The sequence below is a fragment of the Falco cherrug genome, chromosome 6 (genome assembly GCF_023634085.1).
Source record: "Falco cherrug isolate bFalChe1 chromosome 6, bFalChe1.pri, whole genome shotgun sequence".
Classification (NCBI taxonomy): domain Eukaryota; kingdom Metazoa; phylum Chordata; class Aves; order Falconiformes; family Falconidae; genus Falco; species Falco cherrug.
The window spans coordinates 48,779,156-48,803,778 of NC_073702.1; the positions used below are offsets into that span (position 1 = coordinate 48,779,156).

The window sequence follows — 24,623 nt, forward strand, 5'->3', positions numbered from 1 at the left end:
ATCTTTCCAAGAGCCTGTATTTCAGTATCTGCCTCTCTGCCCTGCATAGCCAGTTTTGTTCCTTCATCCTTTGCCTCCTTCCCTTGTCTTTCCTCCCTGTCAATTTTATCATATACCCTGCTTCCTGGGCAGAAAATGACCTCTGCGAGATTCTAGTGGCTAGTATGTCCAGAGGGTTTCTTTCTTCTACATAGGAGCTCCTGAGGCACTTGTGTCTTATTTTTCAAGAATATTATGGTACTTTTTTGGTTAGCAGAAGAAACAGAAAGGAAGCTGTTAATCAGTAAGATTTTTTAAAAAGAAAAGAAAAAAATAAAAATAAAAAGGGCTTTTTCCAGTGCTGACTTGGAAGTCATTGGTTAGTCCAGACAGCACACTTCACTGTCTAGATGAAGAGGGAAAAGCTATTGAAAAGACCATTAGGTAATAGCTTGCTTTTCCCCCACCAGAGCTGTCCCAGGTAATATTATGTTTTGTTTGTGTAGTTATGTGTTTTGTCTGCCTTGCTGAAATAAAATTACTTCTGAGCATTGAAACTGTGCTATAAATTCTGTTTTGCTATTAGCAGAAGTAATTTTTCCCCCTTTTCCTTTGGCCCCAAGAGCTGCAAAAATAACCAACAGCAAACAGATGGCAGAGTGCCCTGCCTAAGAAGATTTATGTATTCCTAAGGAATAACCAGTTTAAAGGAAGATTCACAGAGGTTTTTTTGTTCAGATAATTCAGCCATTCGTTATTTCATACAGTGGAAATCTGTTCAATGCAAGGCCATTTATCCTAGCAGTCTTTTGTATGGGGTAGTCATACTCTTTTTATTGTGTTATGCATTCTGAAATATTGGATTTTTAATAATTTAAACATTTATCAGGGTTTTTTCTGCCAATGCATTTGCGAGGTTTTCTTTTGTTCCAGTTTTATTAATTCAAAGATTATCCAATGGAAAGTAAGTATGAGATGAACTGCAGTTCAGTGCACCTCTTTTCCTCTGTGTGTGAGCAGACATGCATCTGAATTGCTTTATGCAGCTAGCCTCCAGGAGCACACAGAGGGTGTTGGTATGGAGGAGGGCAGCAGGGACTGGATGGGACAAAGAGACCATTAGGTGTGAATGTACTGCTGGGGGAGTGCTGCATTTCCTCCCATTCTGACATCCTTCTGCTTGGGTCAAAGAAATGAAGGGCTGAGCTTAAGATGAGTGTAAATACAGTACTTAAAATGATGTCTTGAGCTGGAGGAGCACTTCAGGGTCAGCTCTGGCCCTGCATTTGATGAGGCGCATTTGTTGAGGTGAAGAACTTGCAGGTAATACCTACCTACAGATCTGAAAACGGCATTTTCTGTGGCACAGAAGACCAGTTCAGCTATCCGGCTCTTGAGCCTTTTTCCCCGCTGGTGTAAAGTCACAGGTCGGTCAGTGGGATAAACCAGGGTTCGGTCAATGTGTAGGGCAAAAAACAAACTGAGTGGCTGCTGATGGAGTGAAGTGTGAGCATTACTTAACTTGCACATACGCGCTGAGCACGATCAACTGTGGTTTCAGTTAGAGGCCAGTGGAAAACTAAGGTAAGCAATAGGGAGAAGTTCGTTTCTTGGTTGTCTGGGTTTTGGAGAATGCAGTTGTGTTGCCGGTTTTGAGAGAGCAAGGTAGGTTTTGGTTCTGTTCATTTTAATCAAATGCACTTTTAGGTTTTACTCTAAGATAGAGGAAGATTGCTGATGCTGATGGAATTCTTTTCATATGGTTTTGGAGCTTCAATAGAGCTAACTATAACACTGGTTTTGCCACACGTTTTTAGTAGTATTTATAACTCCTCATTACCGGTTGATCCCTTTTTATTCCTTTAGGTTTTTTTAATTACTGTCACAATTGAAAAGAAAATTGTGTTGCAGTTATGCATCCTGGTACTTCAACAGTGACTGTAGATCAAACAACAGATCTACAGCTTCTGCTAATGTAGGAGAGTTTAGGAACACAGAGATTATGAGATCAAAGAAGACAGATCCTTCTGATAGAGTATCCCATCCATAACAAAAACAAAAGCTTCAAGAAAAAGTGCCAGAATCCCTTCACAATTACGGAATAAACTGCCATTCAGAAAAATTGTATAGCCTCCTCTGTCCTTCTGCTGTATGAGTTCACATTTCCCATATATATTTTAGATTTTTCCCCCTGTTTTTTAGATTCAGGCTTTAAAAATATATATAATAAAAGGAAACTTTAAAAACCCACATAAATAAAATAATAGTTCTGTATTGTGAGCCTTGTTAATTCTAGTGCAGATTGCCTTTAAAAAGCAGCAGTGTGGAGTTTGGATCTCAGATTTCTGTATTGTGCTTGCACGGAAACTGGCACTCATAATCCTTGCTACCTCTGGAGGTGAACAAAACAATAAAAAGGCATTAATCTCCTTACTGGCACAAGGATCCTTTCCTGATTTCACTACCTCTGTCCTACTGAAACCTTCCGTTTTCTGGGTATTATTATTCCCAACAATTTTTTTAACATCATAATACTTTATATAAATCATGAAGTTCTAGGAAAAGTTACTTGCACTAAAGGAATACAAAGGATGCATTTAAATACATCGTTAAAAGTAGATGCGACTTTTTCATATACATTATGTGTATTTGACTGTTTATTTGGGTGAACCTCTTATAGAGAAAGGAATCATGTTTATGATTGTGAAGCATTTTTTAGAAATCTTAATTGGTTTTCTTGGGTTTGCACCTTGGTTACATTTTTCTGAAAAATGGAAACCTCCATTTATTTCACTATTTTTTTTTGCTCTTAACATGTATCTTCATATAAGCTATTACTTTATGCACATTTAAATAAACTTTCTGGAGGATGTCAGCAGCTGGTAACAGCTGAAGTATCCCATCACCTACACTCCAAACAAGCAATGACTTTGATCAAATGGTCATTGTGTGACTGTAGATCAAGCCAGCTAGCTCCTGGCACAGATACACATGCGTCCCAAACTGCATACACTTATCATCCCTCAGAGGAGACTTGGTAGGCAGAAAGGAGGCACAGCACTGAGACCTTGGAGGCCACTCCTGCTTTTCAGATAAGGTGCCTGAGCACCCTAAGCTGTGCTTTTCCCCAGAGGTGGACGGTCATTCGTGGCAGGACATTAAGCAATGCTGTTGTCCCTTTTCTGGTTTTCCTGTAGGCATAAAAGCAGTGGGGATCCTCTTGCCAATTCCACATGAGTCACAAATTCACTGCTTTTACTTTTTTTTTCTTGTTTTTTTTTCAGAGGGAGAGTGCTAAGGGTGACGAGAGGAAGGAATGTCTTACAAAATATGTTATATTCTGTTTTGTAGAGTGTGATTTGTTATTGCTCTAGCAATAAAGAGAAAAAACAATGTTTGTGTATCGCTGCTCTCCAGTATTTCATCATCTGGGACTGATAGAGCAGCCTTTAGCAAAAGGGAATATTTTGCTTTTACTCATGTCAGTATCTGCCTTTGAGTACATTAAATTCAGTGTGGAATAGTTAATTCAGGACCTTGACCCATACTTGCATTTTGAAATCATTCTGGCTCTTAAATTCTTATAATAAGCCAGAGGCTAGTACTTGAAACCTATTCACAATACGGTACAACGCTTTCTGAGTTAGGATTTCCCTGTTATCCTCCTCTCTAAAATGTTTTATCCTTTTGTCTGCACTTCACACACAGAATTATTAGTACCCGTGTAGAAAGAGAGCGTGTCTTATTTTAGCAGTTTCGTGACAGTAACAGTATTTCACTGCACAGAAAGGGTCAAAACAATGTTCTTGCTGTACTGCTTTGCTAAAAAAAGTGAAGGAATGTCTGTTTGCAAATCACTGGAGAGTACGTTTGGAAGAAGTTATGAAACAGCATTTCAACAGTGGATAGAAGAGTAGCTGTGGACACATCTTGTGTAAAAGCTATAGGGAAACCAGACAACCTTGAAGTTCTGCTCTTACAGAAAGAAACAATATAGATGAAGTAAATAAAAAGTGAAACAGAATTTGGGAAACTTTATTATTTTTTTCATACTTGTCTCCCAACTCCTGATAGCTATATTTGCATATGCCAGCAAGAAATATTCAAAAGCTGAAATGAATCAGTATTCTTACACTTCTAAACATGATTAATACAGTCAGAACATGTGTGGTAATTTGCAGACTAGAGTTGCTTGCCCTTTATGTTGAGGTGTTAAACCTTTCTGGAAAAGAAATTTTATAAAGGAATTCTGATGGAAACGGGACTACCAGGAGTGGGCACAATTGCTGCATTCTTTGTAATAGAAACAGGATGTGCCAACCTAGATACCCAGTGAGGTATAAGCAGAGGATTTAGCCATGCAGAATTCTGGTGAAGAAGCATGATTCTTAGCTTTGCTTTGTTTGACCTCTCTAAAATTGCTTTAGAGGGGAAGGGTCATCTTTGGTTGCTTTGAAACTAAAACTAAGACTTCTTTTTTAGGGCTTTCACAGCATGAAATGTGTTAACAGTTAAAATGGATTTTGTGTAACAGTTCTGCATCCCAGTTTGAGACCAGACTGTGGCATACATTTGACCATTTTTTACACATATTTTTTAAAACTTCTAAAACAAAAATAACTTTATTTTAAACTGTGGAAATCAAAACTTAAATGTGTTAGGCTGCCATCCTTGACTTCATAATGGTCACAAGCTGCCCCAACGCAGCAAACAGAGTATAAGGGCAAAATGCATACGAATCAAATGCTTAGTGGATACTGGCTTCCCAGTATCTCATTGCTTGGCTGTTTTGTTGAGGTTTCACACACATACATAAAAATAACAGCATTTTTAGCTGATCCCAATAGATTTTTCTCTGCAGCTGCATCACTTGAAAAAGGCTTTTTGTTCCAATTCTTGAAGTCTTAAGTATTGCAAGTAATTTTATTTTTTTTTTTAATCTCAATTATGATTTATGTGTTGTGATGACTTTAAGGGCTTGATTGGGCTACAAATGTGCTTTGAAAAAACAAGAAAATGTGCCCATGAAAAACACCGGCAGTTCAAAGCTGAATATTGAGCATACAGTTGTAAACTCACATGGCACATGGCTGGATAGGTTTTTTTGGCAGACGCATAGTCTCAACCTGCAGTGATGCTAAAGATATTAGCAAATTAGCACTGCAAAGCTTGCCAGCGTATTCGCCAGAGTCCTGCTCATGCTCTCACTGCTGTAATTAAAACTAATTATTTTCTAAAACATAGTAATACATGAATATGTGCAATAATCATTTTGTAGTGGGCAATGTGTGAAGTATTTTTAAAGCTTCTTTTTCCCCTCCTGTCTTTGGCTTGCTATGCAGCGTGCTTGCTGCCGAGTGCAAGCCAGCATTGTCATTTTGCAGAGTGACATGCTAGTCTAGTAATGACCAGATTTTTTAATGTTTTTTTTTAAACAATGATGCTTTGCTGATTCTTGAAATTTGTAAATTGGGGATATGTATTTTTTCCTTTTTATTACCTTTTAGCTTATTCTATCCTATGTTTTTCTTATCTCACATCTTCCTTGAAAGAAGGGCATGAGAGGGAGAAAAAAGGGAGAGAAAGGGAAGCTACTCCAGCCTTTTCGTAAATGCCATACACATGGTTTCTGCAGGGAAAGAATCACCTTGTGTCTTGCTGTTGTTTTCTGGTTATTTGCATTGATTCAGTGTCATGGCACCTCCTAGCATCTGCTCTGCCCAGTATTTTCTGTCTGTTTATCTGAATGCTTCTTCTTGCATCTTTCTAGAAATCCAGGAACCCAGCAGCTCTGCAGCAATAATACTACACTTAGCACTTGCATCTTCAAATAAAAAAACCCCTTAAACTCCTCACACCCCTGGGAAGCAACTGCATGCCATTACCAGAGAAAGACATTTGCGCGTTCATTATAGTCCCACCTCATTTTGGCAGAGGGGAAGAAGTTCAGTGCCGGTTCTCCAACAGAGCAGAGTTTACAGCTTGTAATTCTGTACTTAAGGCTCACAGTGGCAGAGCCATTCATACTGAAATCAGTAGGAGCAGGAATTATCTGCTGGACACCAACCTTAATACAGACATAACTGGGAAGTGTGGACTGTTTCTCAGATTCAACATCGCAAGCAAATTGCACATTGTTTGAATTTACATTCATCTGTTGCTAAAGGGAAGGTGCAGCAGTTACTAAAATAGACTGTTCTGTTAAGGGGTAGTGGTTGAATGTGGAGACAGTTGAAGGCATGAACAATTAATTTTACTCCATAAAGTGGTGGTGGTGGTTGTTGTTATTGCATGGTGCTTCTCTTACATTTCATTCTCTTATTTCCTCATTTCAACTGAAGAGGTTTCCAGGTTTCCGGATGCTAGAATAACAGGACAGAGGTGGGATAACCTCTGCTTCACGTGGTGCCGCAATCTTGCAGCAGGAAGCGTTGTTTTTTCCTACAAAGCCAAACATAGTCATGCTTAACTGTTTCTCCTGTTTTTGATTAGCACCTATGGGTCTTGCAGATATGATGACACCCGGTGAGTCCAAACTACCCCTTCCTCTCAAAGCAGATGGCAAAGAAGAAGGACCCCCCCAACCTGAGAGCAAGTCAAAGGTATTTACCACCTCCGCACGTGGTGTTGGTTCAGCCCGCAGAAGTCTGCTGTGTTGTCCTTCATCTTCTGGTTTTGGCCTACCCACTTCTGTTCTTTCCTGCATGCCTTTCCATTCACGTGCAATCTCTTTGTTTGTTTCTTTTTCTTTTTTTTTTTTTTCTTTTTTCCTTCATTGTATGGATCTGAAAGTTACTAGTTCTTACGGCATTTTAACTTGCGGGGGCAAAGCAACCCAAGCCAAAAGTTGCGTGGGGATTCGGCTGTGCCAGGTGGGTGGGAAAGAAGGGTCTTGCCTGGTTTCAATACTTGCAGCCATTTTTCTCTGCCTTCAGTTATAGCTTCCTGTTTTGGCCGCCTCAGCAGCAGCAACATACTTTAATATTTTGCTTTCCTGCCTTATTTGATAAAATAAGGTGAACAGCTTGGTTTTTTTTCTTTCTTTCATAAGGGGAAACCCATGCTTAGCATTCCATGTGAGCTTGAAATAAGCATGGTGGCTTAGTGACTTTAGCCAAGCATCCAGCAAACTTTCCAAATTATACTAATTAACAATGTCGTTTTAATACCTTTTATTTATATATATAAATATATTTATATATGTGTGTGTTTTCTGTATGTGTCTCTCTGTTTATATATATTTTATATATAAAAATTGGTCAGTCTGTTAAACTGGATGTATTTTTTTTGTTTTTAATAAAGTTTGCCCTGCCTTTGTCATATTATTTTTTTTTTATTCCTCTACCACAGGATAGCTACAGCTCTCAGGGTATTTCTCAGCCCCCAACCCCAGGCAACCTGCCAGTCCCTTCCCCAATGTCCCCAAGCTCTGCTAGCATCTCCTCCTTTCATGGAGATGAAAGTGATAGCATTAGCAGCCCAGGCTGGCCAAAGACTCCATCAAGCCCTGTAAGTGGCTCTGGTTTTTTTGGTTTTTGTTTATTTTTTTGTAATTAATTATATTTTAATGCTTGCTTGTTTGTTTTGTAAATTCCTTTTCTTCATTATTTATCCACTAAACAGTTTTCTTTCTTTATAACACTGGGTGCAAATTCTGCTCTCGGACACATGACTGTAAGTTCCACTGTCCGGCTTCAGTGGGGCCTGAGCATGCTTATCCAAGGGCAAAATTTGTCCCAACAGTACTTTGAAATAAGAAAGAGTAAAATTGCGTGCATCATGCAAGTGTGCTGTCTGGTAATACAGCAGTTGTTGTGAAGAAAACATCCTTCCTGTAATGCATCAGCTTCCAAGCATGCCTACTGTGTTGTTAAGGACAATTCCATTTCTGTTCCTGGGCCCAAACTCCTTCACACAACTGACTTCGCTCTGGTTGCTGCACTTGTCATTGCTAGGATTACTTAGTAAAAAAACAAAACAAAATGAGAATTCTCCCCTATTGAAACTAATATCCATCAAAGTTTAAATTGTAGACTCAGCACCATGAAAAAGCTGCCTTGTGCATTTTTGAAACATTTTTAATTTTGAATTGTGTATTTGGAAATACAATCATTAGGTTATCAGGGCACAGTCTAAAATGAAATTACTTCTGATTTGCTTCATTCAGTTATTTTGAAATAACCCAGATTGTGGGTAGAAAAAACTGATGCATGTATGTTTTTAGAAAACTATTTTTAGATGAATAATGTTTAGTCATTCTCATACAGGTTGTAACGAAAAACCTGAGCAAGAGACGCATGGAGCTAAAAATTAATTTCATTATATATCTATCGATAGATACACACATAGAAAATCTATATACGTATATAGAAAAGAGAATGAAGACATAAGCTGATATTGCCTACGGGGAGCAAATGTCCACTTGGTCATTTTTGCTTTGTTTTTTTGAATTAGAAAAATATATGTTGTTCCTCTTTTCTTTCTTTTTACCGAAAGTAATAATGATCATAATTTGTCTGTAGAAAAATCCTGAAAAATATTCTTGTGAGGAATGTAAAGGGGTTTTTCCCAATGTTAATGTGCACTTAAAATTAGCAACAATTCTTGATAAGAACTTAATTTTCACAAAGTGATACGTTGAAGAGTATGTCTCAGGGCAAACAGAGGAAGGCCAATTGGAGGGGGAAAGATCTGCCATCCAAAAATGGGACATCTAGTGAATCCCCTGAGCAAAGGGGCAGCATGGCATGAAATGTACCACCTGAATGTTTTGATGTTTATTTGGCAGCGACTTTGAGTCTCAGAAGGCAGCTGGTGTTACCTGTTCCCACAAAGTTTCATCTTTTTCTTAACAGCATTTCTGAAAGCGTGGTTCCAAAAACTCACCTTAGCTTTCTTTGTAGCAATGTTTTGGGTATCGTTTCTTTGGGTGGTTTTCTGGAGGAAAGCAAGAGAGTTATTCCACAGGCTGTCTTAACACACAGAGTTCTTTCTCTGCAAGGCTACCAAATGGTAATGCATTCCTGAGTTCATTGCATACACTGCATAACAAATCCTAGAGTCACTGTGAACATGTGGAGGTTTTTTCCATGTAAATATGCCAAAGTATAGCGTTGGAAAAAATAAATGGGAGAAAGTTTGTGCTTTCAGTTTCTTCTGAATGCCCTTCTGTCCAAATGCTGCTGTGTCTTTAGCTTCAGTTAACTTCTTGGTACAGAGATATGGATAAATACAGTGCTTTGGAATGGCAGAAAAATAAGTGCTGTAAATTAGCTGATCCCTTTTTACCTGTGAAGGCCAGTGTATTGGATAACTTCATTGACTTCAGCAGCAGCCTGACGTAGACTGGAACAATTGATTGCAGGCATTCCGTTACACTTTAAAACAGCCTGAATTTGTTCATTAAATCCCAGAGCTGCTTCATTTGCTACAACTGCTGTATTCCAGCAGAGGATAAAAGCAAGGGTGAATGGTCTGTGATTCACTTCCCAGTATCCCTGTGATCCTACTAGGTGGATCCTCTCTTTCAGCAGTTTTATATGGAAGTGAGGCATGAGAAAACGTGAAGAAGGAATTGCTGAACATTATGTTTTGAGGGCTCTTCGTGTGCATCAATAGCAGGACACTTCTGCTGTACTAATTTTGCACGTTGTGTACGTACTTGACAGTGACAAGGTGGCTTTAAAATTCTTTGAAAAAAAATTTCAAGTGTGGGTGTGAACTATGCAGGGTTGTTGCAATGTGAATAAAACAATATTTTATGAAAACCCCATTAAATGTTGTTCACTGCCCATAGATACTTGAGAACGTGACAGTGAATACACATGAATAGTACTGTATCTCTGTGGTGCTAGCCGTGAGGGGTCTGCAGAGTCCTTCAGGAGGAAATCTTGACAAGAGGATTGTGTCCTGTAAAAGCCCCTGCTAGGGATTGGACTTTGGCAGTTTTTGCTGCCTGTGTATGCACGTTGTTCTGTAGTAGAATAGGTCTATTTAATAAGTGTAATGTTGGCAAATTCATTATTGAAGTGGGGGAAGTGAACAGTAGATAGTTCTATAAATACAGATGCTAAAAGATATGTACAGAAACAACTACCCACTGCCTTAATGTGAAAAGAACTCCTACAGGAATTTGTGTTGCTCTGAAGGATTCTGCACACTCACTGTACAAGGGTCTGTATATAATACAGTTTTAACAGGTGGTAGGTGTATTGAAAATAAAGTATAGTGTTCAAAAGATACGATATGGGAATTGGCTTTGATATCCACATACTTTGGTGGGGATTTTTAAATCATCTATTTAAACATAACCAGTCATGCCATCTAGAAGAGTGCTAGGGATTGAGGGCAGAGTAGAATATAACTACATTGGTAAAGGTATGTGCCACAGGCTTGAAGTAGCATTCTTTTATCACCAAAATTGCCAACAAACTTAACAGAAGAAAAGCTCATGCTCGGTATTCTTCCCGCGTTGCCTGGCATGCACTCATTTTAGTTAACAATCTGATAATGGGATAATTTTGTAATAAGCCTGTATTTTCTGAGGGTTAACATTTACCTATAGGCAAATTTAGGCTTCCAGCTGAATCTGCCTTTGTGGAATTGAAGTTTGTTTGTGTGTAGACTAGCTTGCACACATCTGTCATTTTTATATGTTTACATTTATAAAAATAGAGAAGAGGAAAAGCTCTTTACTCTTGAGGAATAGCATTCTTCCCTGTAGTGCATTCTTCTAAAGTTAACATTTCATTTTAGAAGAAAATTGCACTCGTTTTACAAAGCATGACAACCTGAAAGCTCACACAGTAAGAAACACTTCTTACCTTCTGTAAGCTGTGAAAAGTTTTCAGATTATACTGTCATTTTAGAGCCTGCTGCCACACTGCTGAAAAGCATCATCATTTGAGATGTATAGTAGAAAAACCCAGAATGAAAAATTCTTAACTGTTTCCATTCTGCTCTGAATCTGATATGAAAAAGAGAATCTTACCGTACAAAAATGAAAATGTAAAACTGGTAAATCTGAACTTTCTTCATCATGAGCTGCCATAAAAGTGAAATAGAAACTATTTTCTTGCCTCATTTGTTAGAATATATGCATATACAAAATTTGTCAGGTAAAACTGCAATTTCCCACCTTTGTTTTCATTAGAGTTCTTTGGCATCATAAAAGTAAGATTAAAATAAATGCTGATGAGCTGTAAAGCAACTTTGTGCTTACTGCCATTGGTACTGGGGTGGCTCCAGTTTATTCAACTGTCCAAGCCCATGTGATCATGTATCGGTTCTCACTACAAAATTGGATTAGTAGCAATATGAGTTGCCTAATTCCCTCTTGCCCACTCACTGCCAAAAAGAATCTTTGGAAAAAATGCGTTTGTTGAAAAGAGTTGAACTGATTTCCTTAAACACCGAGATACGTAGCAAATGATGCTTTCAGTAAACTGGTTGCCATTACACTGTTAGTTTGTGCTTTCATTGCATAATCTGCAGGACTCATGTTGTAAGTACTTTCCTGCAAGCCACATAGTGTATTAGTAAAACAAATTCAGCCTTGACTCTGACTTCAGTAGGAGTTGTAACACAACTGAATCTGACCCAAGTACATTCCTGAGTGCTCCTCATTTCTAGGTACGGCAGGTAATAATGCATGTCTGTAGGAAAGACTACTGCAAAGAAGTTACAGTATCAGGAAACAAGGCAGAAAACTTTATAGGAGGCTATTTATTTAATTAAAATGAATATCAATTCACTGGAAAGAACAGCAATGGCTCATGGAACTGCTGGGTCACCCCCCTTGGCTTCATATCTCTTTCCTCCTGGCTCTCCTCCAGTGTTGCCAAGTTTCAGCTAATGGCTGATACAGAGCCTGTCATATTTTCCAGGCTAACATGCAAGATGAATGGTGGCAGTGCTTTTAAAATCATTGGCAGTTGGATGCTACCCCACTGCATCTTTCATGGTGTCGAGTGCCAGTCCTCACCAGCGCTGTGTGGGGACATGGACAGAGTGGGTGGTTCTGTAGCATCTGTGAGGTACAGCTAGGGTCTGCTTTAGGAATGTTAAATTATAAATAAGGTCCTGTTTGATTCAGAATAGTGCTGTCTCCTGTTCAAAGTAGGGAGAAGGCAAGGGAGGGAAAGAGTGATTGACTAGATGAGTTTAAAGAAGTGTCTGCTGCGATCAACCACAAAGTTGAGGATTTTACTATACAGACATAAAGGATATGTTTCCCTTCATATATTTGGCTCCTTTCCCAAAGCTTTATATCAGTCTTTTTCTTGTGTGTAATTCTGAACCGCTCCCATCTTCCACTGCTGAGGACATCACCTTCTGCAAGCAGGAGGGTTTTCCTGCAGAAGCAGCAGCCCCTCTCTGCTATCAGGTCAGAGGCAGCTCAGATGGATAAGGCATAGTCCATCTGCACATGGCACAGAGCCCAGCTGACAGGGTTACATTGCACAGTCAAGATATGGTGAGAAGTTAGAGCTTGTGTAGCAGCCTCGGTGCTTTATGCCATCTCCGCATAAAGGGCATCAAGATAGCATGAGCTTTCGTTAACTGTGAAGCCCAGCAGGAAAATGGGTTCGCTCCTGCATTTCTGCCACATGAGAAACAATTCTGCTCTTTCCACCTCTTTTGCGTTTTGCACAGTGGTGGTTCAGTTCTGATGGCTGTGCATCCCTGGTTTTCCCCAGATCATAATACACGTTCTCTTCGCAAGGGAGGACATGTGAGACGTTATCTTCTGCCCTCTTCCAAGGAAGGACAGCGGTAGCTACTCACAGGCATTATTGGCAGTTCACAGAGTATTGCCACCAGTCTCCTTGTACTGTCAGGACTCTTGTTCACCTCGCTTTTTGGCTAGTGGTGGTATGAAGAGATAGTGAAGTGTAACCATTTGTGACTCTTAAAGGGAGCACCGCTCTTCAGTGTGCTAGTTTGCCATGATCCATGCTTTAGGCTACTTCTGTGCAATTCCTGTTCTGGAGGAGCACTTTCAGGTTTTCTAGCCCCTTCTGGGGGTCAAAGAGGAGAAGGTTCATTTGGTTTGGTTTTAGGATTATGTAAACTTGTGTGGGACAAATGGTTTTAATTTTACCCAAATTACTGCTTGCAAATCACTTCCAGATAAGTGGATGAGAGGCACTATGTGAGAGCTACCTCTTCTTAAAATGACATGAGGCAACATCAGAAACTTGCCTTCTGGGATCCAAAGTTCAGATCAGTGAAAGAAATATGAAAATGGGGAGTTTGGGCCCTTTATTTAAAAAGCTGAATTTTCCGTATATGGACAGAATGTACTGTTTGTGCCTGAACTAGTAGCCTTCATTCCTGACTGTTGTGTGATAGCTTTAGTTTGTTTGACATCTTCTCTTTTTCAATGTTGTGAGTTTCTTACTTTCTTTTCCCTCCCCCTCCCACCCTTCCCCCAACTCTTTTTTTTTCTTCTTGCGATTTAGAAATCAAGTTCCTCTACCACAACTGGAGAGAAGATCACTAAAGTCTATGAGCTAGGAAATGAGCCGGAGCGCAAGATGTGGGTAGATCGGTACCTGACGTTTATGGAGGAGAGGGGCACACCTGTGGCCAGTCTGCCAGCTGTGGGCAAGAAGCCCCTGGACTTGTTCAGGCTCTATGTCTGCGTCAAAGAGATTGGAGGTTTAGCACAGGTGAGAAGAAGTGCTTGCAAGTGAACCATTTGAAAAGGCAAAACACTTTTTTTTTTTTCTAGATTATTTCCTGCTGGTTACATCGTTACTTTTTCAGCCCTGACAACGTTGTTGAAGGAAATAGTTTTGTGCTGTAATACTTGTCTAGAGTTCGTTTTGGGCTGTGTAATTGCCCTAAAACTCTATAGAGTTTGGATCAAAATTGACCATTTCTATAAACAGATGAAATTGTTACCTGTTCAGGGGAATCCAGTAATGCCACTAAGAGAAGAAAAGAGGAGGAGACCATTGGATCAAAGTTAGGAGTAAGAAACAGATGACAGAACTGAAGGAAAAAGGAGATTTTGAAATCCATCCTTCCCAGATAGGGATACTGCCTCTAGGACTAATCAGTTAATCTCTCCAGAGAAGTGGCAGATACATTCTTGAAACAAAGTCCTTCATTCCAGACCTTTCATCTCAGAGTGTCTCTGCATGGTACGTTTGTTTCTGAGACATACACTGTGCATTCCCTGTGTTTGGAAAATGCTTACAGGATATTTTGGGTTGCCTTACAAACATAACAGTTACAAGGAGAAGGTGAATTACTTGATTGAGATGAAGGAAAATGAAAGCAGGAAGAGCTGAGAATAACAAAGTCACAGAGCAAAGCTTTGGGTTGTGTTCTCACCAGTTAACTGGAAGTTTTGCAAAGGGATGTTTGGAAATCACTTGTGAGTTCTGCAAGACTGACCACCGCAGACCAAAACTAAATGTTTCATTGTCTAGCACCATCAAAAGGGAAAGCAGGAGAAAATGGTCAGCATTTGCAGCCTTGGATTTGCTATTCAGAGTCATCTGTCCTTGCCTGATACTTCTACAAATCATCCTTTGCATTGAAGGGATCACTTTTCTAGGTACTAGAAGCTACTGTGGAGTGCTGAGGCCCATAATTTCTATGGATTTAAGAACATTGGTGGGTGTTCAGTGATTGGCAAGATGAAGTCTTAAACATAGCTATGTAGATAAATTTGTGTATGCAATATTTAATATAAAATAGATAATATTTATTATTTAAATAGATATAATTTTACATTTATTACAAAAACTGAGATCAAAAATATGGCAGACAAATTGGATCTTCAGAAAGAGAGCACATTTTAATAATCTGTGTGGTTAGTTCAAGAAAGAAATGTCCGACATCAGTTAGTGCCATTTTCAGTGCTGTTTTTAATGGTCCACTCCCAACGCAGGATTTGACTACTGAATTAGATCATTGGCCCTTCAAGTCCAGAGAATTTAGCTATTCCTGTTGTGAAAGGAAGGCAGAGAAACCTAATATAGTTCACCTTGCCAGCTGTTAAATGCTGTATATAGGTAAGAGATGTTATCCTGACATTTTTAGTAATCTGCTCATGCCCTCCAGCATCATAACAATGTGATTACTTTTAGCTCAGAAACTTTATTACAGGTAAATCGTATCGTGCGGCTGCTCTGCCTCATACAGTGTGATTGTGCCCATAGTATGACTTTTAGCATCAAAAATTAAGCAAGGTGGGAGGCGGATGAGATATTGTAGAAAGTCATTCATGTTCGCTTATTATGGAAATCTGTTTTATTTTGGGACACTCAGTGCTGACTTGCACTGACAGACATTATGCATTGCCAAAGAATAGATGCTGTTCACTGAGACTGATATTTGAAAGAGCTCCAGTTCCAAATGCATGTGCTTGAGTACTGGTAAAAATTGACAGGCTCCTGTTTTTGCTGGTGTGCCCACATGAATGATCACTGTGTTTATCTGTTTGGGGGTATAGAGAGGTGGAGAGCCTTGCTTGCTGCGCTTTATTTAAACGTATCTGTGTGATGCTCTCCTAAAAAGCTGTGGCTGCAAGTGCTGTCCTCCACATCTCATGATTCTGCCTGGAGAGTGACAGGGAGTGAAGCTGTGCAGCATTGGTGCATATTCCCTGTCTTAATAGTTGCAATTGATGGGGTCCCAACATGAACAGACCAGCTGTTGGCAGTCTGCTTTTAAATGCCAATATACTGGGCATTTAGGCATGAATGTTTCTGTTTGCATTATGCAATGTGTTCTTTACGCACCACTTAGCTGTAAGTCAGTAGGCACAAAGGGCTGTGTAACTGGATTTCAAGCCTCAACAAGGGGCAGTTTATGAAAATCTCATCTCCTTCAACTCCTGGGTTCTTGCAGGATGTACCAGAGAATTATAAACACTTAGCATAGCCATGCCAACCTGCTTGCTGTTAATGCTATCCTCAAAAGATCTTTTCTGACTGACAGCAGTTAGGTGTTACTAAACACTGAGAAAAATGAAGAAATGTTTCCTTTGCCGGCACGCAGGCTTCGAGACGGTGTGGCTAATGATAACCTTCGTAGCTATACAAGTTAAATTGGAGTCATTCAAATCTCAGGCCTCAGGGCAAGTAGCAGTCATCATGAAATCAGGATTCTTCCCCAACAAAAGCTGAGATGCTCGGATGTGTAAAGCCCATTTATTTCGGTGCTGCCTCCCCTCCCTAGCAGTTGCACAACTGGTTGAATGAACTTTGGGGCATCAGGTATTACAGCAAAAAACCTGGCTGCTGTGAGCAGTACTGCTGAGCAAACCAGTGGCGTCGTCCAGGATGACAGATTAACTTTGCTGTTATTACCGATCAGCTGTGTTTGAGGAACTCACGAACAGAGTATTTCAATATTCTCAGCCTTACACTGCAAAGAAGACTCACAGCAGAGCTGTGCAGTCAGCACTGTAATACAGAGTGTTGCTGGACTAGCCCTGTGTGTTTGAAGTCTGCCTTAATTAATTAAGGGTCCTTGCTTCACTCTGCCTCTCACCTTGCCAAAGGATCATTGATCTGTCCCTGCAAGATGCCCTAAAGTGAAAGGACTTGAACCAGGAATTACAGACTGAACTATTTGACAGCTGGTGGCTATTTTGGAGAAAAATTTATTTTTCATATCAGTGCTCAAATACTTAAATTGCAGACTAGCAGTGTTACTGCTTTCTAAATTAGTTTTTAGAAGATGCTTTTTAGTTAGAATAGGGTGGGTGTGGGTGGGTGTCAGAGAGGGGGAGAATAAGCGTGAATGTGCTTGGAGATGGATTGCTAACTGAAGAGCATAGGCCCTGGGAAGAGCGCAAGGCATTTAAAAGATGAACCGTGCAGAAGACTCTCCACAAGCAAAGCTTTTTATGTAGCTATCAGCAGGTTCCTTAATGGTTTTATAACTGTAAATGCCGTCTATGCATTACTGCGTGTGGGAGTAATGAGCATTAGTTAAAAGAGGAAAATAAAAAAAGTAAACTAAGGCATTAGTTCTGCTTTTTTTTTGCTTTTTTTTGCTTTTTCGTCTCCTGACTTAAACCATGTTGCTGCAAACCAATGATTCTGCCGTTTATTTTGCTAGGTTAATAAAAACAAGAAGTGGCGTGAGCTGGCAACTACCTTGAACGTTGGCACTTCGAGCAGCGCAGCCAGCTCCCTGAAAAAACAATACATTCAGTACCTGTTTGCCTTCGAGTGCAAGATTGAGCGAGGGGAGGAGCCCCCTCCAGAAGTCTTCAGCACTGGAGATACTAAGAAACAACCTAAGATTCAGCCGCCATCTCCTGGTAAGTCAAAAATCTGCAGCCTCTTACACTATTTTTTGAATGCGAAAGATTCTAGGTTGCAGTTTATATATTTAGCAGCATGTCTTGCTAATGCTGGAAAAACGACAGGGATAAATACGTTGTTGGCATCTTCTTTTCAAAGTTGGAGCTAGCTCCTGAGTCAAATCTGATTTACCTCCGAAGGGCCACCCGCAGTCATGTGTCTAGTTTGTCATTGCTCACTCTAAGATGTGAAGACGTGCGCGCCAGCATACCCTTAATATTCAGATTTACAACGTCAAGGTAGAAAGAACAGCATTCTGCACAGATGTGCACGCACTGTAAGACAGGAGGCAGCCAGTACTAAAAGGAGCGTCCATTTGTCTAAAGATCAGCTTCTGGTACTTGCACTTCCCTTGCTGTGACTCTGAAGCTGCATTTTCTACAGAACTGCTGGTCAGTGAAGCTTCGGTTGGAGTCAGGATGGCAGATGCTGGACTGATCAGTGGGTCTCAGATGACTGCTCTGATACAGCCCGTGTTGAATGTGTGGCAGATGGAGAGAGTATGGTGTATCCCCACCGCCAGACCTCGTAGTTTGGAGGCACGCTTTGTGTTCTTTTGTTGCTAATCCTGTATGTCAGATAAGTCATTAGCATCGCTGTCTTTATCTTCCCATCTGAAAAACTGGAACTGGAATTGCTCTATTTTGGCTGTTCTTTTTGCACGTACGGTGTGGTGTTTGAAACTGTACTGTTTTCTTTCTAAATTCATTTAACCTAAGACTCTCAAGACTTGATAGTAATTATTGATATTCAAGCCAGGAAATTTCTTAAGTAGAAATATTTCAAGTAAATAGGAAGAAGTGTAGTACTGGTGTATGATGTTGACTTCTGGACTACCCATGGAAGAAGAAAAAAATCCTTTGATTTGCTGATTATTGGGCTTTTCTGACCAACAAAATAATTTGACAAAATTGTGAACTACCTTCGCAATTACTGTTAGGCAGATCATCTTCTGTTATTGCCAAGAGAATATCATTCCTGGAATGTTTACAGCAGTTTCCTCCATTAGAAGGCAATTTTAGGAAAGTATTAAATAACTTAATTTCTGTTAGTGCAGTTCACTGACTGAAAATGGGAAGTGGCAAGTCAGGGACCCAGCAGGCTCTGCAGGCGGTTTGTAGGCTGTGTGGCTCCAGTATCCCATCATGGATACTAGAAAATTGCAACGACCTTTATAATTACATAATACAGTTCTGGCCTTTACAAGATCATTTCTTATGATAGTGCTTCGTCAGTACAGAGAAAGATAACAGTAATGAGGTGTAAACCTTTCTCAGCCTGATGTATTCAGTGTAAGGATTTGGGGGAGTGTTTGGTTAAGATCTTCCTAGGTACGTCTCTCTGTGTAATAACTTAAATTTCCTCCACCTTGTTAACACTTAGGGCTGTCAGGTACCCCAGTGCTGATTATTTAACAGAGAAAATAACTAGGTTACTTGCAATGCAAATTTAGAAGATGCAGGAAAACACTTGGTACTAGAAGTGAAGCCTATAGTCCAAATGTTTATCTGTCTGAAACGAGTACAGAGTGTTGTGAATGTGCGCTGCGGCAAAAAAAAAAAGATGTTGGATGTGCCTGTCACTTCCTGAGAAGGCAGGTAAGGGGAGCTGAAACTGTTAGGCTTGTTAAGGAGGGTGAAGAGAGTTCATCTGTTTCTAAAACTAAACAGCAGTACTAAAAATGCAGGAGTATTTTGGGGTTTTTGTTTTGCTCTCTCCTCCCTTACCCCTCTCTCTCCAACACTGCTCTCAGTATTTGGTTTGGGAATGATCACTATAAATTGGATGCATTTTGGGATGAAGAACCATTATTTAAATATGCAAACCTGAAACAAAAGAAGTGTCAGGCATACCACTTTTACAGGGTCCTTTTGCATCATGGTGCTACAGATGAAAATGACAAAGTCCAAGTTTAAATTTATCATAACATTCTAGCAAGCTGTCTATGACGAGAACTGAAACTATTTTTCTAAAATAAAAACACAGCAGGACATAGAGACTAGAAGAGGGGGAAGCAAGCAAAGATCTCAAGGTTTGTTTTGTTGGCGAGAAAAGAGCTCGTGTTACTGAATGGAACTGCACTTCTGTGTGGAGAAAGGCTTTCGCAGTGTGTATCAGCTTTAGTACATGAAATCCCGCTGAGGTATAGATGCTGCAGAGTACAAGCCTGTTCTCTTTAATAGCCAGCTTTTTTTCTTGCTCCTTTTCCTTTAGTATATACCAACATTAACATTTTAACTGCACAAAAGCAGCAGAGATGTAGATGTACTTTAGATAATCTGTTACTCTTTGGCATTCAGAGGGAACAGGAGCCCCATACAAAAAGAAAGAGTGGCTTCCAAAGGTCCTTGCTTTAACCATTAGCCTCTGTTGTGCAGTTAGCTCAGTGTAGGCAGAGCCACGTTGAAGCCAAATCGATTTACAGAGAACTAGTTACAGTATTGGGGCTGAAGTTAATTCTGATAAAAAAGCAGGGAGACTTGCCTCAGAGGGCAGGGTGTTGTGTTTTGCCCAGTTCTAACCAGCTGATGCTATGAGAGTTTAAAAATCAGCTGATCTTCATAAGGTGCCCAGGTCCATGTCAGCTGTTGGCCACTCTTTTGCTGCATATAAAATCCTTTAGAGAGAGAGAGAGGCGTTGTAGGTCTTCATAAGCATCCTTCTAGGACTCTAATGTTTTCTCGAAGTGGCTGCAAAGACAAAACACTCTTCCTGTCATGCATGTTTGATAGTTTCGACCAAAATACGCACAAATCTATGTGGCAAATTCTAAACTGAGAAGAATTTTGGGGGCCATTATGCTAAGCACTAATGGGTGCCAGAGAACAAATTTCAAAAGAGCATCAGCATGAAGGAGTTCTTTTTTCTTGCTGTACTCTGGCACTGTAAATGCTTAGCTGCAGTAAGCGGTTATGTACACCTGACTCTCAAAATTACAGACTGAGTGTTTATCCTATACTGAATGAACACACTGGCCACAGTGGTACAGCCAAAGATGCTCCCGAGTAACACTCAGCAGCTGGCCCTGATGTCAGCGGAGATTTCATTACAGCCAACCTGTAAAATTGTATGCCTGCGTTGGAAAAGGAGCGAGAGCGAGCCAAGAGTGTGTTCCCTGCGTTTCCTTGGCAGCAGAGAAACAAGACTTGGGGAGGGGGAAGGCAGGGCGGGGGGACACGGCACAGCACCACACGACACAGCCATTCAGTGAGTGCATCTGTAACCAAACCCATCCGTCTCTGCTGGCGGGTGGCTGACTGAAGTGCTATTATTAGCAGGCAGGTGATGTCATGGAGCGTGTCATGAGGCCGGCCAGGGAATCCCCACAGAAGATGGATGGGCAAGGGGTCGAGAGGGGTGGATGGGGGGACGGACAGAGGTGCCCCCCGTGCCCGCCCAGGGGGGGCCTGCCGCAGCCAGCAGCCCCTAGCCTGGACTAACTGGGGCACCAGGTTCGTGCTGTGTAAATTATCTTCCCAGCGTGGGGGCTGGCTGTTCACTCTGAAGTATGTGAATGTACTTAACCTTCAGTAACCTTTCCATTGTTTACTTTAGAGTATACATTTGTAGCTTCTGGCAAAAGGTAGGGATATCCTAGAGAGCAGGTCAGGCCTCGTATTAATGGAGTTTCAAGAGGTTGCATTCTTCTTTGCTTGGGGTTGGTGGTTTTTTTTCTTCCCTGAAGGAAAAAAAAATGCTGGCAAGAGAAAGATATTTTTTTTCTTAACTGCATATTTCTGTTCTGGTAGGTAAAGGGTCTTTTCCTGAAAGCATACTTACTGCCATGCAGGCTTTGCAAGGAAAAAGCCACGCCAGAGCTCTAATTCCATGCTGCCAAGAATAGTGCATGCTGTTGAGTGAACTGTGGAAGAGTTTATAGGACCTCACCTTCTTACTGACAAAGATGTTGATTTTATTTCATTTTGGATGGATTTTCTATTGTTAAAAGCATATTCTTACAAATCTGTTATGACACTTGAAAGACAAGTGTTGCTGAGATGTAGATGCGAGATGAAGAATTCAGTAGCTATGTACACACAGGTTTTTTCCTGGACACATCCCCAAGTCAGCTGCAGGATCATGTAAGCAGAGATTACCTATTCTAAAAGAACGTTGTTTGTCTTCCTTCTTAGTTCTTTAATACTGAAGCTTATGAAGAACTTCAAAAGATACAGCTTCTATTTCAGGATGCCCACAATCAAAATCAAACATCTACCACCATAATAAAAACCCTGCAAGGATAGATGTAAAAAATTGAGAGAGCAGCTAGCAAATCAAATCTAAGGTGAAACATGGAAAAGGGATGTTGTGCTTTCATACAGGGAAGAGGGTTGTTTTTATGTTCTTCAACTAGAAAATATTGCTGATAGCAGTGTATGTGTGAGAGAACATAACTAGTTTGTATTTAACGTATGTGCAGACAGGCACCTGTGTGCACATGCTGTATTAAAGAACCGTTTGAAGTACATTGCTTTGATGCAAAGTCAAATGTTCAAAAGTTAGGAAATGCCAGAAGTGAAATATAATCTTTGCAAACTTAATTATGTTTCCTTGTGCATATACAGTTCAATACACTCTTAATTATACAGTCACATTGAATTTTTTTCCATGACATGTCTGTATCATTCAGTGCATAGAATAAACAGCGACCAGTGAGTACGGAGCTATTTGGTATTTTGTGTTATCCTCACTTTTCAGTACACAGCCCTTACTTGTGCCACAGTTTTCAAACAGAGTTAAAAATGTATTCCTTGTTTTCTCTCATCTTCACTACAACTGTATTTGAGGGCTTTAAAAAGCATTAATCAGCCTTCGCAATACCCATCTGAGAGGGAAAGTAAGATGATTCCCATTCTACAGAAGAGGAACCGGGCTACCAAAAAATTTATAACACGATTATCTGCTATTTCTAGGTGCCAGTTTTTCTAAGTTTGGCCATGTATAGCCCTTTATATGACCTCATCAGTTGCCCTACGTGTTCTGCACAGCTGGAAATCAGCACCTCTAAACAGACTCTCTGAGAAAAGGAACACACATCTAAGAACCTCTTGTGCAAATTTTCACTCATTTGCCCAGTACTGGACTCTTCCACTGTTTTTGTCTCTTTATCCAGCCCCTTACGGTACTTTCCTCGTAGTTTAACTCTCATTAGCTGCATTTCTGGGCTTTGCTTTGTTGGCCTTCCCTGTTGTCTAATATCGTGTCCATGCAACTTCAGACTTTTCATATTCTAATTTGATCTCAGCAGCATCTGTGTCTCCTTTGCAGATTTGCAGTCCCCTTGACATTCTCCTATTCTCCTTTTCTGTTGATGGTCAGAAACCCTATTGCCCTGCCTTTGCTTGCCAACCTCCAGTTGTTAACCATGAGAGCTTGTGCAGGGTGGTTTCCTGGCTATAGGTTCTCATGCTCAGCTCCACATTCAAGACTGCCCAGATCAACCCAGGAGCTGAATTACAGTGAGAGTCCTGCTCACCTGCAGCCTGAAATAAGTACAAACTTCAGATGCTTTTAGAAAGATCCTTTCAGAAAACCAAGCAGTGAATATATAGCAAGCTAATAATCTATACATATAAACAGGTATTTTTACAAATTTAACCAAATCAGAATCAACACTGGAACAGCAAGAGTACTTTCTTTGTAACAGGCACATCCCCAGCATTACGGCCAAGTCTGTTCTTCAGACAATGAAGGGACTGCTGGTACTGTGTACGAAAAAGGTGACCAAATGTATACTTGGCTTGGAAGACTGACAGAAAAATACAACAGAGGAGGACCATATATTTTCGAAGGCATATTTTTAGAAAAAGCCAGCCAGTTACAGCTTAAAATTTCCAAAATAAAATCATCTTGAGGGAAATTGGCAAAAGTACTGAAAATCACATCCTACAAGAGGAAGTTAAGTTGCTTAAAAAATTGTACCTGCTCTACAAACAGTTACCGTTAAGGGTATATGCTTACCTTACTCTTTGTGAAGTAATGTGCTATTTGCATTGATGCTGTTAGTAAAATACAGATGAACTATTCCGTGGCCTGTGAGTGTATGACATAGAAATAATTATCTTTGCAGTTGCTTGTAGGTCGCTTGGACTCTTCTTGGTAGCTGATGACCACATAATCAAGAGACTGAAACACTTGCAGTTCCCTGTTCTGTAGAAGTGTCCCAGATCCAATAGTGGTCAAGAGCAAAATGTATTAACAAAGCAGTATTCAGAAATTTTGCACTTCTCATGATAGCATTTGCCTTCCATTTTTTCAGCTGTTTATAACCAGTTATTTAAAATGGGGGGGGGGGGGGGGGGGGCTGGGGGCGGAAATAACCAACCTTACAACCACCACTGAGCAGATAGAAATTTATCTTGTAGCTTCTCAGTTGGATATCTTTTTGCTTTTAAACCTTTCCTTATATAAGAAGATTATATAAAACACATTGTTATTCATAATATAAAGATTATGTATTCATGCAGCCCATAAATACTGAAAAAATATTTTGCTTGTTTTCTTTAGGTTTACTTTAGATATGGCTTAAGTTCTTGCTCAGGTAGGATAGGGAAGAACCTAATCGCGGCTTAATGGCCCACCATAAGAGAAATATGCAGGGTTAGGCAATATCATATTTACGGTAAGTATATGGGTACACTAAGATGTTCACTTACATGGTTCTAATATAACAAGATGGTGTGTGACAATGTGTGGCTTAACTCAGAAATGCTTTCAAGCTTTTCAGAAGTAATCTAGAATTGTGTTTAAAGCTCAAGGGCAGGAAAATGATCCTGGCTCACTCAGGAGTCATATATAGAGAGGGTTCATTTTATGTGAATATGATGATTTATTTTTTTTTCTTATCATATGGATTTGTTTTATTATAGTACCAAAGCCTTCAGTCAACTGTAGCATTAGTTGTTGCAAATGTTGTTACTGTATTAATGCAATCAGAGAGCTTTTCTTACTTTTTCTTGAACCTTGTTGCTCTGTGAGTGTAATCCAAACATGGCTCAGAAAGCTGAGGACAAGAACAATGTGATCTGCGCAATGTGGATTTTACATATGCACTTGCCACTGAGACTGATTTCCAGATAGTGGAACATGTGTTACAGATATAAATTAAACACATATAAAAAAGGTGTTCTTCAGTTAAAAACAAGCTCTGCCTGTCAAGATGATGAGTGTTCCAGGATTCTGAGTCAATTATAAACCACTCTCTCTTTCACACACAGAAGAAAAGCTCATATTGCTTGTTCCAATTTTCCCTCTAACAGTAATTTATAAAGTTTTGTTAATTGGTTGCTGAATGTAGTCAGGCATTATAAA

The 24,623-nt window shown here is 40.0% G+C and overlaps 1 protein-coding gene across 1 annotated transcript in view; it reads left to right on the plus strand.

Annotated features, from left to right (window-relative positions):
• The window catches only part of ARID1B (AT-rich interaction domain 1B), a 336,635-nt gene that overhangs the window by 294,459 nt on the left and 17,553 nt on the right, over positions 1–24,623 (plus strand). The window contains 4 exon segments of the mRNA XM_055714492.1: positions 6,472–6,581; positions 7,330–7,488; positions 13,443–13,652; positions 17,065–17,269. Coding sequence (XP_055570467.1) covers positions 6,472–6,581; positions 7,330–7,488; positions 13,443–13,652; positions 17,065–17,269 — 684 coding nt within the window.